The sequence below is a fragment of the Rattus norvegicus genome, chromosome 12 (genome assembly GCF_036323735.1).
Source record: "Rattus norvegicus strain BN/NHsdMcwi chromosome 12, GRCr8, whole genome shotgun sequence".
Classification (NCBI taxonomy): Eukaryota; Metazoa; Chordata; class Mammalia; order Rodentia; family Muridae; genus Rattus; species Rattus norvegicus.
This window is the reverse complement of record NC_086030.1, coordinates 18,108,295-18,125,772: the sequence shown is the minus strand read 5'-3', so window position 1 is coordinate 18,125,772 and position 17,478 is coordinate 18,108,295. Positions and strand designations below refer to the sequence as shown.

The following is a 17,478-nucleotide window of genomic DNA, read 5'->3' as shown; positions in this document are numbered from 1 at the left end:
AATCCTGAGTTCTTACTATGTTTCATCTGGGCTGCTCTTAACTCCCATTGGCCAGCCCTCAAGGCCATGTTTTCCTGACTCCTAATGTGTCTTCCTCTTCCTCCTTCACCTTCTTCCTCCCTTCATGGTTCTCCTTCGAACCTCAAGCCTCTGAACCCTAAAGCCTTCATATGTCTCTTCTACACAGCAATCGGCTGTCATCACTTTTATTCACTTATCAAAAATTATTTGGAGGCAAGGTCACACAGTGTCACTACATGCAGATTCTCTAGTCTTTGGGACAACCAGGTCTTGGGAGCCCAATATTGGGATTAGAATACAAGCAGCATCAGGCCAATCCACTATAAGAGAATCCCTAGCTGGCCTGCCCAGAGGCTCCTTTCCTGGGTGGTTCTAGGTCTTATGACAATAGGAATAGGCCACCACAGGGCCAAAAATACTGCTTGCCAGGGTATCCCCTTACAGTGTCCCAGGAAGGCTGTTGTGAGGCACCCCTGTTTCCAGTGTTCTGCAGGCCCAGGTATTTAGCCATCCCATCCATTTGTGTGGCTTAAAAGTCATTGAGAAAGTAGCCTTGGTGCTTAGAATTACGCGGCTCTGATAATTCTCTTGTAAGAGTTATTTCTGTGGGCATGTTCCTAATACCCACGGCACAGCTCCCGTTTATCACTCCGCACAGCAGAAATTGCTTTTCGGTATCTGGAGCTCACCACTCAAGAAGGCATAACTGTGTGCTAGAACCTAAATAAAGGCTCTACTTGACTCTTTGAGATTGCTGGAGAGCCCCCAGAGGAGCCTTACCCACAGCAGCTATCAGTGTCAGATATCAAACATGTTTCAAGAGGAAAAACAACACCAACAACTGTACAAACACCCCGGGACAAAGACGTCTCGCACGTCGGGCCTCACTAACCCTGCCTGTCACACTGGGCTAAGAAAGTGTTATGGGATCGAACCCAGACATTCGCATGACAAAAAAAATAAAGTCAGTGAAATTGTTTTTAAGACACTAGATCTTAGACAGTGGAAGGTGGTGATCTCTAAGAGATAGGGTACAAACAGGGAGAGCCATGCAGCTGCCCACAGTGCCTGCCTTCGTGGAACTTCCAAGTGAAGCCATAAAATGAGAACCCAGGTGGTGTCCTCACTAAGCTAGATCTCAGGGCGGGGCAGGAGGCAGATAGGAACTCTAGATTTCTCAAGAGCAGAAGATGCAAAGGGATGTGTGGAGAAATATTTCTGGAGACTGCATAGGCTTATTGGAATGAAGCAGCCACTCAAGGCCAGTATAGAGGTAATCCAGGTAATGAGTAGTGGCTCCCTGTTCACACAGGAGTGGGTATTCTATCCTCAGCACAAATCAGTCTTAATGAAATCTGTTCTGTCCTGCCTAGCTACAATTGAAAAGCAATACTTTGAAGGGGTTGCATGAGTTACTTCTGGGTATCTTCACAATAGCACTACAGAGTCCAAGTACATTTGTAAGAATGCCCAAACAGTCAGGATGTAACAACTTAAACTCTGCAGTATCTAAAATCTAGTCAGTTTCATGAGCTTGCAAAGAGGCAGGAAAGTGTGATCGGAAGTGAGGAGGAAAAGATTGAAGCCAAGTGAAAACTGACACAAATAGCAGAGAAAGACTGTGAGATGGTGACAATCAAAGTGAAAAAAGTAATAATCAAATTAAAACAAATGCTAAAGGTAAAATGGCCTCTGATGAAGATTGGAATGCTCAGAAGAAACATTAGTAAGCTCGTGAGTATAGCAGTAGAACTATAAAAAATAAAAAGCATATTAAAGGAACAATTAAGTGAGCATTAGAGAGTAACAAGAACAAATATATGTATAACTAGAACCAAAGAAGGGGCAAGGGAAATAGTTAAAGGAATAATGTTAGGTTTTTTTCCCTAATTTGAATAAGAACCACAAAGTTACAAAGCATCGAATTATGATTGCAGACTTACTAGCCAATGCGATAAAGCAAGAAAAAGAAATTCTCAGCGCTGCAAAGGGAAAAAAAAAAGACTGCTTTCATTTTCAAACAGCATGATCATCTCTACAGTGAATTCAGCAATGTTACTGGATATAAGATAAATATGTAAACATCAGTTATATGTGATTTATATCTTATGTTTTAGACAAGTCATTCTCATCTATAATATGTTACACACAACAATTAAATAAAAACAGCAAACACTGAAATGTTTAGGGATAAATCTGACAAGCAGTGTGCAAACTATTTATACTGAAAACTTCACATATTGAGAGAAATAAGACAGCCTGGCTATTGGGCAGAATACTGTTTCCTTGGGTCTGAAGACTTAGTTTTTAAATATGTTTTTATTAAATTAGTTTTAAAATATCTTTCTTTACAGATGAGTCTCTTGTTTATATTCTTTAGGCTTGACATCTTGAGGCACACGCACAATTAGAATCCTTCACTGAGCCAAGAGAAGCATCTGCATACACAGTGTTTTTAATTTATTATTTCTCATTCTGTGGGTCAGCAAGTAAAGGTGTGTCTGAGCATTTTCTTAGAAGAAGCAAGCCCTAGCCTTGGCTCATGTTAATTCTCCTCTGATGGTTTATACTCCAGGAGTGCTGTTCTGGGAACTGACTCGGTTACAAAACCAGATTTCATTTGGGCTCAACTCAGCCACGAGAGCTATGAGATTTAGGTAAAATAGGATCTCTTGTAGTTTCACACTGTATCACTTAACTTGGTTTCTAGTACCGGGTATATAGATAGCTATGAACTGGGTGTAAAACTTCTTATGGGCTTTACCTTTCTTCTTTATCATAAACCTGTAATGGTGAATCCTGTCATTGAAAACTGGATCCCTCATTTCTGAGGTACCAAGTTGAGTATTGTTTTGTCTAGAAAGATGGGGTAATAAACTTGGGAATGTAAAAATGGATGGGCGGTTGCCATCTTACTCCAAGCAAACATGACCCTCCTTGAGCTTTCAGGCTTGTACAGTGTAACGTGTGCCAAGATGTGTAGCCTAGATCTTTAATATGACTGACGTGTGGCCAGTCTGCATGTGGATCTCACAGAGCTGTGTGCCATGCATATTGACTTTTAGCTTCAGTTTGATGGTCTTTCCTTGGCTACGTAGTCAGAGCAGACAAGATTGTTCCTGGACAACTTCTTAAACAGAATTGATGTGTGGCTTCCTAAAGTCCTTATTGGAGATGATTCGGGTGTAGGTAATTGATCTCTCTGGAGTCTTCTGTCTTAGGATCATTGTGGAATCTAAATGAAAAGCTTTAGTCAGTAGAACAACCCAACCAATGTGATTCACTGTTGACGAGTCCTTCCAAATGAGACACCAGAAGCTTTTAACTGTGTGCTCCTAACCCACTGTTACTTGTTACAGTGCTTACAGTTTAGGCTCCTATTTCATTATGGTTCCGTGTAGATATTTCTAACTGTGTAGAGTGTAAGTAACATTTATCTTCATACTTTAATTCTTGGTACAATGGTCCCCATTTTTTATGTCTCACAGAGAATCTCACATCATAAAGAATTAAGTAATCAGAGATGGAATGAAAGATTTTGTCCTTAAAAAAAAAAAATCAATTCCCTCTTTCCCAAAGGTTTTCTGACATTCAATTCTTACTGACTTCAGAGTGTTTAATCCTAATAAGGTTAGATCCAACAGACTGATTCCTGTCACATGCTTGAGCTTCATGAAATGGAGATTTTCACCTTTCTGCCCCTGATTAGACCAAGAAAGAAGGAGCAGTCTTCAAAACATTGCTTACGTTGGTAAAAAGGAAGAAAATAATCACAGGGTCCCAGAGAGACTTAGGGATGTCTCAACAGCAACTCTTGAAGTTTGGATTGGCTTTGGTCAGTGTTGGGATAAGGTCTAAGCCCAGTCATTCATGGTAGGTGTCGGTGAGAAGCTTGGGTGACATCGGTATCCCATTGGACTCTGCAAGCTTTAGAGATCCAGACTGAACCCTAATGCAACTACTGCCCGTTCGTTACGTGGGCCATACCCAGAGGCATCTAGTTATTTTCCTTCTTCACTTAAAATCTCTCTCTCTCTCTCTCTCTCTCTCTCTCTCTCTCTCACACACACACACACACACACACACACACACACACACACACACACACACACAGAGTAATTTTGGCAAACACAGGGTTCCTGACGGGTAACTCATTCTTCTCTGTTCTGTCCACTTTAACTTCATACCGATGACTTAACTCTTCTAAGGACATAACCTTGAACTTGCCCCGTGTGTATGACACTGGCACTCCTTCAAAATTGTGCATCTATTTTCTTATCAAATTCTACTGTAGATTTTTTTTTCATCATTATTTCGCTTGAGGAAACAGTCAGCCACAAACTCACTCCAGTACGGATTATTGTTTTTTTAAAGTTTAATACAGGAAATTTATAAAAAAATAAAATTGAAAACATAATTAGCATCTAACCTTCCCAAGATGAGGTGATGGCTTTTACTGTATATTTCCCTAACCCTCCCACTTTAACTGTAAAAATAAGAACTTTCGTTCAAATCATAAAAGCTTATAGAGCTGGTATTTATTTATGTAAAATAGGTAGATAGAGGGCTTGTGTGTGGCTCTGTGGATTGAGTCTGTACCTTACGGATGATAGGGAAGCCTCCTCCTATCTTTTAGGGTTGCCCCACCCTATTAGTTCATTTCCTTACTGTGTTCTTGTTCACATTGTACTAGAGTCTCATACTGCTAGGCAAGTACTAAATCGTTAAGCTACATCCTAGCCTCAAATTTTTATTTTTTATCATCAATATTAGCATTACTTTATGAGTTGGTTAGTTGGTTGGTTAGTTGGTTGGTTAGTTGGTTGGCAGAGTTCTTAGTCCAGGCTAACTGGGATCTCCCATGTAGCCAAGGATGAATTGAACTCCTGATCTTCCTGCTCATATCCCCCACACCCCCAAGTTTGTGAATTATAGGGTGTGGTACCCTACCTGGTTTATGTGGTTCTAGGGCTCAAACCCATGACTTTGTACCTGCTAGGCAGACCTTCCATGAACTGAGCTACACCCCCACCCAGAATTACTTGTATAATTCCTGACTATCAAGAGATATGTGGATCTGACTTTGTTCTGGAGGTGTGGTCTTGTTACACTGATGAGTATTCTCAGTCCTAATATCTTCTTGTTGGGAATGCCTGCCAAGCAGCAACTTATAAACGTAAGTCATGTTTTATCATACATTTCTAGAGATACAGTAGTTCTTTTCCAGAAAAATTCCATACAGCAGCGTAATTTCTCCTAGGCATTCACCACACCCCCATGTCATTTTGATTCTTTATCAACGAACAGTCATAGGTAGTTCAGCAGGAAGCCATAGTCACCGTCAATTTGTTTCCTTTTAATCTTTCCTTTAGTTGTTTTGGTTGTATTTGGAGTTGATTCTGAGAAGAATCAGATCCCAGAAATAAACTATCATCAGTGTCTCGGGTGAATTGTGCTTTTGAACAAATAGTGGAGCATCTTTAGAATTGTGGGGCATGGGGTTGGGAATTTAGCTCAGTAGTAGAGCGTTTGCCTAGGAAGTGCAAGGCCCTGGGTTCGGTCCCCAGCTCCGAAAAAAAGAACCAAAAAAAAAAAAAAAAAAAAAAAAAAAAGAATTGTGGGGCTGCCAGGGACTAGGCAGAGTGGAATGAAGTGAACTGCCTGCCCCCAACCCAGCCCCACAGTCATGCCAGAAACCAGTCTGCTGAGAGACTCACACTGAACACCCCAATCTGAGCTACTGCCCCAGTGGCCATCAAATAATCTCATTGCTCCACCTGTCCAGGTGCCTCTGTGTCTTCACCACTGTTCGTCCCTTCTTCTGCCTTGTCTCTACCACCCTCATTTCTACCACCATTTTGATATCCCACCATTGCTATACCCCATCGTTTCCAGGCCCCCTCACCACCACGTTCCACAACCACGGCACTGAATCCCATGTCGTATTTGTACTGTCTGACCACAACTGTCATGTCTGGTCACCATCGTGTCCACCCTCTGCCTTGTTTCTCCCCCCCACCCATCAGATCTCAGGCCAGCAGCAGTGCTGACTTGGCCATGCGATGTCTCTGTGCCCTGGAGTGAGCCCAGGATTGATTAGCCAGTGCGGTCCTTTCTTCTCTGAGACATGCTCTTAGAGGAGTGTGCAAAAAGTGAAGGAGGTTCAGATCCTGGGCAGACTTTGTGTCAATTTTCCGTCCTGACCCACTTCATAATTTGGGTGGGAATGGATCTGAAGATGCTCTCTAGAGAAAGCCTTGGGTAGTTCTAATGGATGTTTAGAGTAGCATTGAAGGCTGATGTACTATCCCCAGCTGACAAAGCCCTCTCATCCCTGGCATTGGTGGGATCTGTTCTGTTGGCCTAGAGAATGCTAAGTTGGTCTATCAGAATCCCATACACATTCACACACTGGCTCAGTTTTGTCCAGAGCAGGAGCGAGCGTTGCCTGTGTTTGAGCAACATATGGTACCACGATTTTATCATACCTTCCTGTAATGAGCCAGGAAACTTTTCCTGCTTAAAAATGTGTGTTTATAAACAGTGGGCTTACCACGAACACTCCCATCTGTTAGGTGAACATAATTTGCGCAGGAATTCCGGTAAGAGGTGGGGGACTTCACAACGCTTTTGTATATTTTTCCCTGGTGTGACATTATCCTCAGAGACAGCGCACAGCGGCATATGCCTAATACTCAGTTTGCTATCTGCCTCTTCCTGTTGTTTTGAAGCAATGCTATTTTTGTGCATTAGCATATAAGATTATTGTAGAAATTCAAAAGAATTTTACATCTATGCAGGATAGTTAAAAAGAGAAAAAAGCAGAACGGGTAACCGTTATATAAGTGTGGTTATGTTGCCATGATCAAATTGTCCTTGTGGCTTCCCAGTGCTGCAATGACCTGTCCTTAAACTTCTCTAAAAAAAACTTCTGTTGCTTTAACCTGATCTCAGAACCCTCGTTCCTGTAATCACAGAACACAACAATCAAAGCATGCAGCCTTCCAGTCTGATTTGAAATTTAAATACACAGCATTGACTCTTTGTGCCTGGTTTGGTATTATTCTGATTGTCTTCACTAATTAATTTTGTTTGGGATGAACTGTTCCTCATAATAGAACAGAGTTTTTTAAGATTAATGCCCAGCAATATTTTTTCTTATCATAAAAGATTTTATGAGTCCTGCCACAGGGCCACCACAAGGTTATCAGAGGGAGACTCACTGTGATTAATATTTGCTCACTGCTGAATTGCCTGCATTGTCCAAGGGTTTCGTTCACTTAAAATCATTCCTCTGGGTTCCTTCTCCACGGTGACTAATTGGACATACTTGAATAAAAGAGATGAACGATTAGCTGAATATCAATGCATCTAGGTCTGCTTGGTACTGAGCAAATAGAACCCACTAACACTTGGTCTTTTCCCTGAGTTGTTTTAAGAGTTTCTGACTGGACTTTGTAAGAGGACATGTCTTCAGAAGACCAGGCAGTCACAGCCGAAACATCACTTTTGTTAAGGGAGAGCTCCACTGTGATTTTCAGATGTTAGGGTGTTTGTGTACACTCAAGCTCTCCTCTTTATGACCCACCCCTTCTCAGCGTGAACGAAACTCAGACCTCAAGTCTTACTCCTTTTCTTCTTCATTCAAAGATGGTAGTTTTCTTTGTTCTGTTACAGTGTGAACATACTGTTGGTTTGTATTTACTTAATTAACCCTTTTAGCTAGGACCTTGGATCTGATAAGTGAGCCCCCTACCACTGAGCTATAGTCCTAACCCACATATCTCATTTTACGTTATTCAGTTTAGTGTTCATACAAATGTGAGTGTTCACGGAGGCCAGGGTACAATGTCAGGTGCCCGACTCCATCACTCCCATCTCCTCCTTATGGCCTTGAGACAGGATCTCTCCCTGACTATGGATCTAAGTTTATGGACAGAAAGCCTTAGCAACATTCTTGCCTCTGTCCTTATCCACCCTGGGGTTATAGGTGTTTGCAGCAGTTCACAGCCTTCCTGGAGAGTTCTGGGGATGTGACCACAGGTCCCCCTGTGTACACAGCATGCTCAACACTAGCGTTATAGGTATGTGCCACCGTGCACAGCCTTCTTGGTAGGTTCTGGGGAGGTGAACTCAGGCCCTCATGCTTATAATGCTAAGCCATTTCCTCAGCCCACACGATGTATTTTAATATGATACGTAGGCATAGAACACACTGTCTATGTGTAGTGCACATAACCCAGTGTGTTAGGGATAAGCACATGCCCTCAGGCTACCATCCCACCTCTGCATCTTCATCCCACGCAACCCTGTCTTTTCAGCGCTATTTTTCTGTAAGAAGAACATAGAGGGTCAGCAAGATGGCTTAGTAAGTAAAGGCTCTTGCCACCCAAGCTTTTTGGCCTGAGTTCAATCGCTGAGGCCCACAGAAAGGTAGAAGGAAAGAATTGATTCCACTGAGTTGTCCTGTGACCTGCACATGTGCACTGTGGCAGGCATACTCTCCACACATCATGTCCACCCACCTTGATAATACACATAATTTAAAACATTTTAAAGAATACCTAGTTTGTCTCTTGGTCAAACTTGAATGCACAATACCATATTACTAGCTGTGTACTCTATGCCTTACAGTACATTGACAACTTTTCACTTTATATACTAAAATTGCCTCCTCCCCCATTCCACCTACTCTGCTGTCACCATCACATGCTGATTCTCCTTTGACTGGCTTCTTTCAGTGAGCATAGTGTCCATGAGGTTCGTTCATGTTCTTGGGGGTAAACCTGGCTTTCTTGGTTTCAGGCTATATAGTGTTTTGTTTTGTGCATACATAATGTCTCATCTGTTCCTGTGTTGACAGATTCTTGGGGTTATTCTAGAGCTTTCATGGAATGGAGCATCAGTGAACATGGACTTCAGTATCTTCAAATCCTTAATTTCAGTTCCTGTCTTGTTAGGGTTTTTCCTGCTGTGAACAGACACCGTGACCAAAGCAACTCTTACAAAGGACAACATTTAATTGGGGCTGGCTTACAGGCTCAGAGATTCAGTTCGTTATCATCAATGTGGGAACATGGCAGTGTCCAGGCAAACACGGAGCTGAGAGTTCACCTCTTGTTACAAAGGCAACTAAGAGAAGATTGGCTTCTAGGCAGCTAGAGAGAGGGTCTTAAGGCCCATGCCCACAGTGGCACACCTACTCCAACAAAGCCACACCTACTCCAACAAAGCCACACCTACTCCAACAAAGCCACACCTACTCCAACAAAGCCACACCTACTCCAACAAAGCCACACCTACTCCAACAAGGCCACACCTACTCCAACAAGGCCACACCTACTCCAACAAAGCCACACCTACTCCAACAAAGCCACACCTACTCCAACAAAGCCACACCTTCTAATAATACCACTCCCTGGGCCGAGCATATACAAATCATCACAATTCCCTTTCAGAGAAGCAGGGTTGAGTCTATAATAGTTCCAGGTTTAATTCTGCAGAGAACCCTCTGTTCTGTAGTAGTGTCTCTGGTTACATGCCCAGCAGCACCGGACAAAGCTGTTCCCTTCTCTCCTTCCTCAGCATGGTTTGTTTTTTATTCTTCAGTTTCTTAGGTGCTGGATGGTGCTGTCTTAGTGTGGTTAAGGTTTGCATTTTCCAGACGTGAATGCACTGAGTACCTTTTCGCAAACCTCTTCCCCATGTTCCTTCTTCTTTAGATTTCTTCAGATTGCTGCCTTCTCGGTTTTAAGGAGCTCCTTATATATTTTAAACATCGACCCATCAGACAAATGGTTTGCACAAAGCTAGTTCTTGGTTTGTTTGTGAACACGGTCTATGATTCAGTCAAGTACCATCTCAGGTCTGGGCTCAGGAGCTGTTGGATTCTTGACAGTGGTTATTAACCACACCCCAGTTTGCTTACAGGTTTCAAACATGCTGGCTTACAAAACTGCTGTTATGCTCACAGCGGGGCTGTCACAGACAGAGTGTCATTTACTGTCCTGTGAAGGCTGACGAGGCCTTGAGGGAGTTATGGGGTGTGAGGGATTATTACAGTCCCAGGAATGGAAACTAGAATCAGTCCCTATTACTCAAGGTATGTGATTACATCTGAGACTTTGTCTGTCACCTGAGAAGAAAAAGTTGTTCTCAGTGTCAGGCTCACAAAGAAGGAGACACAGAGGAACATTCATTACACTAAGAGACATCCACACTGGGGTGGAGATAGCACTGTCTTGGTCCTAAGCCCGAGTTGCCTAAGGACGACCACAGCTCATCCTGAAGGTGGCAATGGTCTTTGGTACAGAGTGACATGGGCTTTGTGTGAAGGAGTTGTAGTTCCAGAATTTATGTCCAGAAACTCTGAGATTTCACAGCATGAGAATAAGTGATTTTCTTACATTGACAAGTCTGCTTTAATTGCCGTGACCACGAGTTACCTAACATTCTCAGATAACTGTCAAAAAGCTGCCTAAGGGAGGGGACATTTCTTTTGGCTCACAGTTCCAAGGGATACAGTCTGACATGGCAGAGCTAGAGGCAGCTGGTCACATTGCATTGGCTGTTCAAAAGCAGAGTAAATAGCAAGTAGGGCCTGCTGTAAAACCTCAAGGCCCGACTCCCCAGTAACTGGCTTTCTCCAGTGAATTTGCATCCTCGAAAGGTTGTTCAACCTTCTGAACTAGCACTCCGTACTGGACTAAGCGTTCAAACAAGTGAGCCTATGGGGACATTACCTATTCCAACCCCAACAGTGTAGTAAAACCTAATTCATGCATGACCCTGTGCTGACACAGGGCACAGATTGAGGTCTGACTCCATGTAAAAATCCACCTCCTCATTGTATTCGGTACCAGAGAAATGGATTACTTGAGCATCTTATGGAAGAGATGCCCTTGATCTTTCTAGGCTTGACGACTAACACTTCTTTTTTTTTGGCATTTTGCAGGTACATCATCCCCTCTTTGCAGAAGCTGGACGCTGGGTTTTACCGCTGCGTGGTGCGGAACAGGATGGGAGCTCTCTTGCAGAGAAAATCAGAAATTCAAGTAGCATGTACGTGTGCGGGACGAGCAAGGGCCTTAAGTGGTGAATAGAGTTGCAGCAGCTGTGGGGAGGAGCTCTGTTTTGGCAATTGATCCTTGTCATTGATTCCTCTAAAACAGCAGTGTGATATGGGCTGTGGGTGTTAGTTCAATCAGTAGAAGGCTCGCCTAGCCTGCCTGGGCAGTAGAGGCAGGAAGATCAGGAGTTCAGCATGATTTTTGGCTGCACAGTGTGTTCAATGCCAGATAGAGCAACCACGAGATACTGCTTATGAATGAATCAAATGAATGGATGAATGAATGATTGATGAATGAATGAATGAAAATAATTAATAATATAGGAAGGAGTATGGCTAAAATTGGAAATAGGGCTGGCAAAATATCTCAGTAGGTGAAGACCCTTGCCACTTAACTGATGACCTCTGGAAGTCTGTCCCCAGGATCCACATGGTGAAATGAGAAACAAATTCCTGCAAGTTGTACTCTGACCTTCACATGACCACAATTATACACATCCTGTGGCAATGCTCATAAACACACAGATAGATAGATAGATAGATAGATAGATAGATAGATAGATAGATAGATTTTAAAATCTAAAACCAAACTTGGGGACCCAGGTGAAGCTTTGCTGTTTTTCCAACTGAAAAGGTGAAGGATTTCCCATGCCTGTGGGGGCATGAAGGAGGGTAAGAGAGGTGCTCTGTATAAACCAACTTCTATTGGTTTATAAGTATAGGGATTAAAATATGTTTAGGATATGAAAAGTTGAACTGAAGTCAGATCCCCTTGCTTCTTCTCCATGACCTGTTATAAAGTCATTGTGGTACTCAGTAGATTGGATAGTCATGGCCTGGCTATCATCAATGCTGTAGCGATCTGTTCTTTATCCAGCAGATCCATTTTGGGGAATAAAACTTAAAAGAAGGCACTATCAAAGGGCAGAGACCTTGACTCTCATGAAGTCTTTAGGGGCGGGAGGCCTGGCCTGTGCCTGTTCTCATTCCCTGACAGGAAGCCTTTGAAGAAGAGCATCTGTGCAGTGGACTGTCTGCTTCAGTGTAGTTGCAAAGACTTCCAAGGTGTCTTGTTTAAAGATAGGCACAAGAACATTCTGAAATTTTACATTATAGGATGCCCCAGGCTTGAGGCCACACTGTAGTGTGTCTTTTCTCTTCCAGTGGCTCCAAAATTGCTGTCTAATATTGGCCCAAGTTATGATCTGTAGTTTTATGTTCGCAATAGTAACATGAACCTATCTCACACTCCTCTCATAATCGCTGATATGACAGAGGGCGGGCCCCGTACTCTACGTGCTTACCTATTATTTAAGCCTCAAGGGAGCCATCAATCTTTCTGGTTTGTTGAAGATGAAGCCATTGCCAAATTTATCTACAGAATAATTCAGAACTTTGATTCAATAGAAAAATTGAAGACATAATAAATAGACTGTGGATCAATACTCAAACCATATTTGAGTAATGTAAGAGCCTGGAATTCGTTATAGCACACAACATTGTGTTTATGAAGTTTGAGCTTTGCATAGTTTTTCTTGCCCTCCGTCCCACACTTTGTCTGCCATTCCCACAGTGTGTGTGGCCTTCCTTCAAGTTCACGTAGGCAAGAGTGTTTCCCCCAGTGTTACATAGCTCTCCTATCTGTGCCTTATAGTGTGTCCTGTCATATAGAAAAGAGCTTTTAGTGATAAAGCTACAGATGATAGCATTCTTTCATAAAAATATCTAAGGACGAGATGTATTTAATAATCTATGGTGGTCAGGCATGGTTAGCACACACCTTTAATCCCATTACTCAAAAGGCAGATCTCTGTGAGTTCCAGTTTACACAGTGGTTTCTAGGCCAGCCAGGGTTGCATAGCGAGACTCTGCCTCAAAGAAAAAAAAATGAAAGGAAAAGAAAAGAAAGGAAGGAAGGAATGAAGGAAGGAAGGAAGGAAGGCAGGATGAAAGGATGGATATACAGTGGCTAAGGGATTACTCAGTCATTAAAGTACTTGTTCCACAAACATGAGGAATGAAGTTTGGATCTGAGCTTCCACATATAAAGCCAGAGCCAAGCATAGTTAGTTATAAGATTCCTGGGGCTTGATGGCCAGCCCATCTAGCCAATTATCACCCTTCGGTTCAGTGATGGACAATATCTCAAACGATACATGGAGATTGATCAAGACAGATACATGATCATCCTCAGGCCTCCATGTGGACATACATATACGTGTGTGTGTGTGGTGTGTGTGTGTGTGTGTGTTTCCAACCACGCCCCCATACATATATGCAAGATACATGGGAACACACATAAACCATATGGTGTGGAAACATCTGTATACACGGACTACATCTGACCACAACATAGAAATTGTTTTAATGTTTTAGGTTCCCGATTTAAAAGGGAGCCTTTCAAATCTAGTCTGATGGCTGGGTCCTCATTTCTTTAGTTGTTTTAATCAGTAGAACAGTGACTGCCCCATGCCATGTCATCAGTGTAGGGGCAGGCAAGAGAGTCTTCTGCAAACCCCCTAAGGATTGGAACACACTGGTTTCCAAAGGCTTGTGAGTGGAGACAGTGTCCCCGAGATGAGGAGATGGATGAGGAGACCCAGGCAGGAGGGGTAGCTGCAGGGTGTCCAGTGTTGCAGCTCTGTAAGAACTGCTTCATAGGGCCTGGGGTGACTTCCAGAATCTGTTTTTTGTTTTGTTTTTTGTTTTAGCGTTACAGTCAACTGTGAGCAGTCATTATATTACTGCAGTATGACGAAGGCTGGTGGACTCTCTGACGAGGCCCTGCCTGTGACTGCTTTAGAGACACATGGCTCAGCCAATGCTCCATCTGCACTCGTCAGCACTGCTGCTCACTCTCGCCTGTCACCATGATGGCAGCATGATGGCAGCACCGACTTCACTGTAAAATATAGCCATTTCCCTTTCTGACCCCTACTCCCCTTCAAAAACTAGTGTGCTCCAGAACGTAAATGTCTAATTTTTCTCCGCAGATATGGGGAACTTCATGGATGCAGACCAGAGGAAAACGGTTTCTCAAGGACATGCGGCACTTCTAAACCTACTGCCTATCACCAGCTGCCCCAGACCTCAAGTGACATGGTTTAGAGAAGGACACAAGATCATTCCCAGCAGCAGAATGTAAGTTGCTCCAAAGGCAGACGTAATTCATTGCACGTGCGTGTACCATGCTCTTAGTAACAGAGAGGACGGCTAAGTGGCCGGTGGCAGGAAAGCCTCGTCTGGAGTGGAAGTGTCCCTAATGAGCAGCTGCTTGTGGCCGGCCTGCCTATTTTTAAGCCGTTTAATCAAGTAGCCTTGTGCTGTTGCTTTCTGCTTGTTGTATGTCCTGAACCAAGGTCTCCTCTCCACCCTGGAGCCCATTCTCTCTGATGTTGAATACACCTCACCACTGTCACCCCTGAACTGTGCGTCGTCGCCTCATTTCCCCAGGCCTGGTGTTTACTTACACAGCTGTGGGGTTCCCCCTCTGCTTTCCCTTGAGCCTCACGCCTGATGCTCCTTTCAGTGACGATAAAACGCCAGTTACTGCTTATTTCTCCTTATCCTTTCGTTCTTCCGTGACAGCTTTATTTCCTCTTGTCCAATTAGGGGCCTGCTCATCTATTGCTAATCTCACTGCTAAGGCCCATCTCAAGGTCTTCCTGCGTGCCCCACGTTCAAGATATATGCTGGGTGTCAGGCAATTTCTCCATGTGGAGGTTTTAGTGACTCAAAAGAACATTGGGTTCATAGTCTTGACTTTATCCAGAGGGAGTGTACCTTGTTTGAGAAAAGTCTGTTTTTGCCACCATGTATACCAGGCTATCCCATGAGCTATCTCCATCTCCTATCTCAGAAAGACTCTGGGATTATAGGTCCATGCCTCTGTGCCCAGCTTCACATTGGTTCTGGGGATCTGAACTCAGGTTCTCACACTTGTGAGTCAGTTACTTTACTCACCAAGCTGACTTCCTAGTCCTTGCTATGTATTACTTAAGTGGCTACCTTGCAATAGAATTCAAAGATAATGTTGCAATGACAAAAACTTCAAAAATAAAAATTTTCAAAAGGAATCATGGAACACTATGTGCTTGAAGTAAAAGTCAAATATTTATGCTACCAAGTGCTGGATCGCAGATAAGAACGCACGACGGGGGTTGGAGATTTAGCTCAGTGGTAGAGTGCTTGCCTAGCAAGCGCAAGGCCCTGGGTTTGGTCCCCAGCTCCAAAAAATAGAAAAGAAAAAAAAAAAAAAAGAACGCACGACGGGAAAGATCTGGGTTCAGTTTGGAAAGGATGTGTGTGAGATATTTGCTGCACGGGTTTTATATGCAATTGTGGAAGTTAAGGATGGGCTATACCCACATTCCCCCTCAGCAGAGCATGGTGGACCTCCCTCTGTAAGCCGTATAGACCTGTTATCCCACCTTGACATCTGAACCCTGCATGGGCCTGCTTATACCAAACATTTCTATTTTGGCAGTCAGAAATAGGAGAAAATAGAAATTTGTGCAACAAGCATACTTCAGAATTCTCGTGAAAAGAAAAAAACCAATTCCTTTTAATGGCATAGCTGCTAAGCCTTTTTTCTGTATCTGAAGTTTCTTGGATATTCACCTTCATATTGATTCCAATCATAACAGATGTCTCCTGGGACTGGGTGAAACAAAGAGGCAGGATCGATATCTCATCGCTGTGGGAGAGCATTCTGCTGAGCAGAAAGCAGCTGAGATACAGTGTGGTATAAATGTTCTGGGAGGACCAGCATGGAGCACGGGAGGGCAGGAGAGGTGGGAGAAATGCTGGGGTACTGAGAACAGTGCAGTTCGGAAAGTAGGCTGCATTAGGCTTCTTCTCAGGCATGGAGCTCGTAATACCAGGGGCTGGGAATCCATGGTGTCCGGATCATTTTCATTCACTTGGTAGCAAATAGATACTTGTTGGTTCACATGGTTGATGTGTGAACCAGCTATGCTCATGAGACAACCTTCATTCAGAGTATGACAGGATGTCCATTGAAATAACTCTTGATTTTTAAATTTTACTCATAATTTCATGGCTTTTTTTTACTTGCAGATTTATGCTAAAGACTATTGAATTCCTAATGAACTGATAAAATGATAGTATGATTAAAGTCCTAACACAGTGGCCCATCAAACAAACAGTCAGTTTATAAGCATAAAACTATCGATAAACCTCTGGCCCTGGCAGTGTTGTGGTGTATGGGGCTGATTATGAATATTTACATTCCTACAAGGTCCTTTAGTTTTGTATGTTCCACCTCATCAGCACCCCACATTTCCTGAGTGCCTGCTGTGTGAGATGTCATAAATCAGGGCGTGTGTACTGTTCCCAACAGTTTATACACCGTCCTGAGATATACTGCTCCTAAGAAACTTCCACTTCTGACCCACGTGGCTGCACACAAGGAGCTCTGGAAGCATCCAATCTGCTCCATATCACCAGGGCTGCATCTAAGGTCTGGAGAATTCTACCCAAAATGCATCACGAAACCCAGCACAGGTCAAGAACTTGCAGTGACTTTCAGCCTTGGCATGTGAGGTCACTTCCTGGAGACCATTGCTGTGGAGGCCACCCTCGCCACCTCCCTCTCTTTATAACATTATCTTATGACCTTTAAAAGTTGACCTTTGGGCTTTCAATGAAGTGGATTTTTTTTCTCTTTAAAACGATTCAGTAACCCTAGTGTTTCCAAACTTGAAGATTTAGTTAAATAGCCTATTAATAATCCTAGTAGTTATTATTTATTGAGGACCTACTTGAAACATATCTTCTGTAATCCTCAGAATTGCCTTCCAGGGCACTTATAATTAGCTCCACTTACAGCTATCAGAACTGAAGTTTAGAGATACTAACTCACCCCAGGGCACACAGCTGACAAGCTGCAGCAGTAGGACTGAGGTCTGGCTCTGACTCCAGAGCTCACGCTCGACTCTGTCAAGCTGAGTCTCCTGTTCGCTCTACTTGACGAACTTGCCTCGTGCTTTTGATCATTTCTCCCATGGCTTCAGGTGGTTTTGCTCATTTATTTAGAAGCCCAGATTTCAGTTTGAAATAACACCGGCTTATGTGGGTTTGGGTAGAGGTAGGGAGAAGTGTCAAATATCAGGATAGTGAAAGAACAGAATCACCAGGATTTCCTTTTGGATTGAATGTGGAATTTAAGAGATGGAGAAGAACACAGGCAGATCTTAGGATCTGGGGCCTAATCCACTGGTAGGATGGCTTGCCTGAAGTGGGCAAAAAAATTAATTTTAGGAGAAACAATTTTATGTGAAACAAATGTGTGCTTTGTGTGATTGTGAGTGTGATTGTGAGTGTATGTGAGTGTGTGTGTGTGTGTGTGTGTGTGAGAGAGAGAGAGT

The 17,478-nt window shown here is 43.2% G+C and overlaps 1 protein-coding gene across 2 annotated transcripts in view; it reads left to right on the top strand.

Annotated features, from left to right (window-relative positions):
- The window catches only part of Sdk1 (sidekick cell adhesion molecule 1), a 986,485-nt gene that overhangs the window by 352,142 nt on the left and 616,865 nt on the right, over positions 1 to 17,478 (top strand). For both annotated transcript variants that reach the window (XM_063271861.1, XM_039089863.2), the window contains exons 3-4: positions 10,976 to 11,082; positions 14,083 to 14,230. In XM_063271861.1, coding sequence (XP_063127931.1) covers positions 10,976 to 11,082; positions 14,083 to 14,230 — 255 coding nt within the window. The remainder of the gene's footprint in view (positions 1 to 10,975; positions 11,083 to 14,082; positions 14,231 to 17,478) is intronic.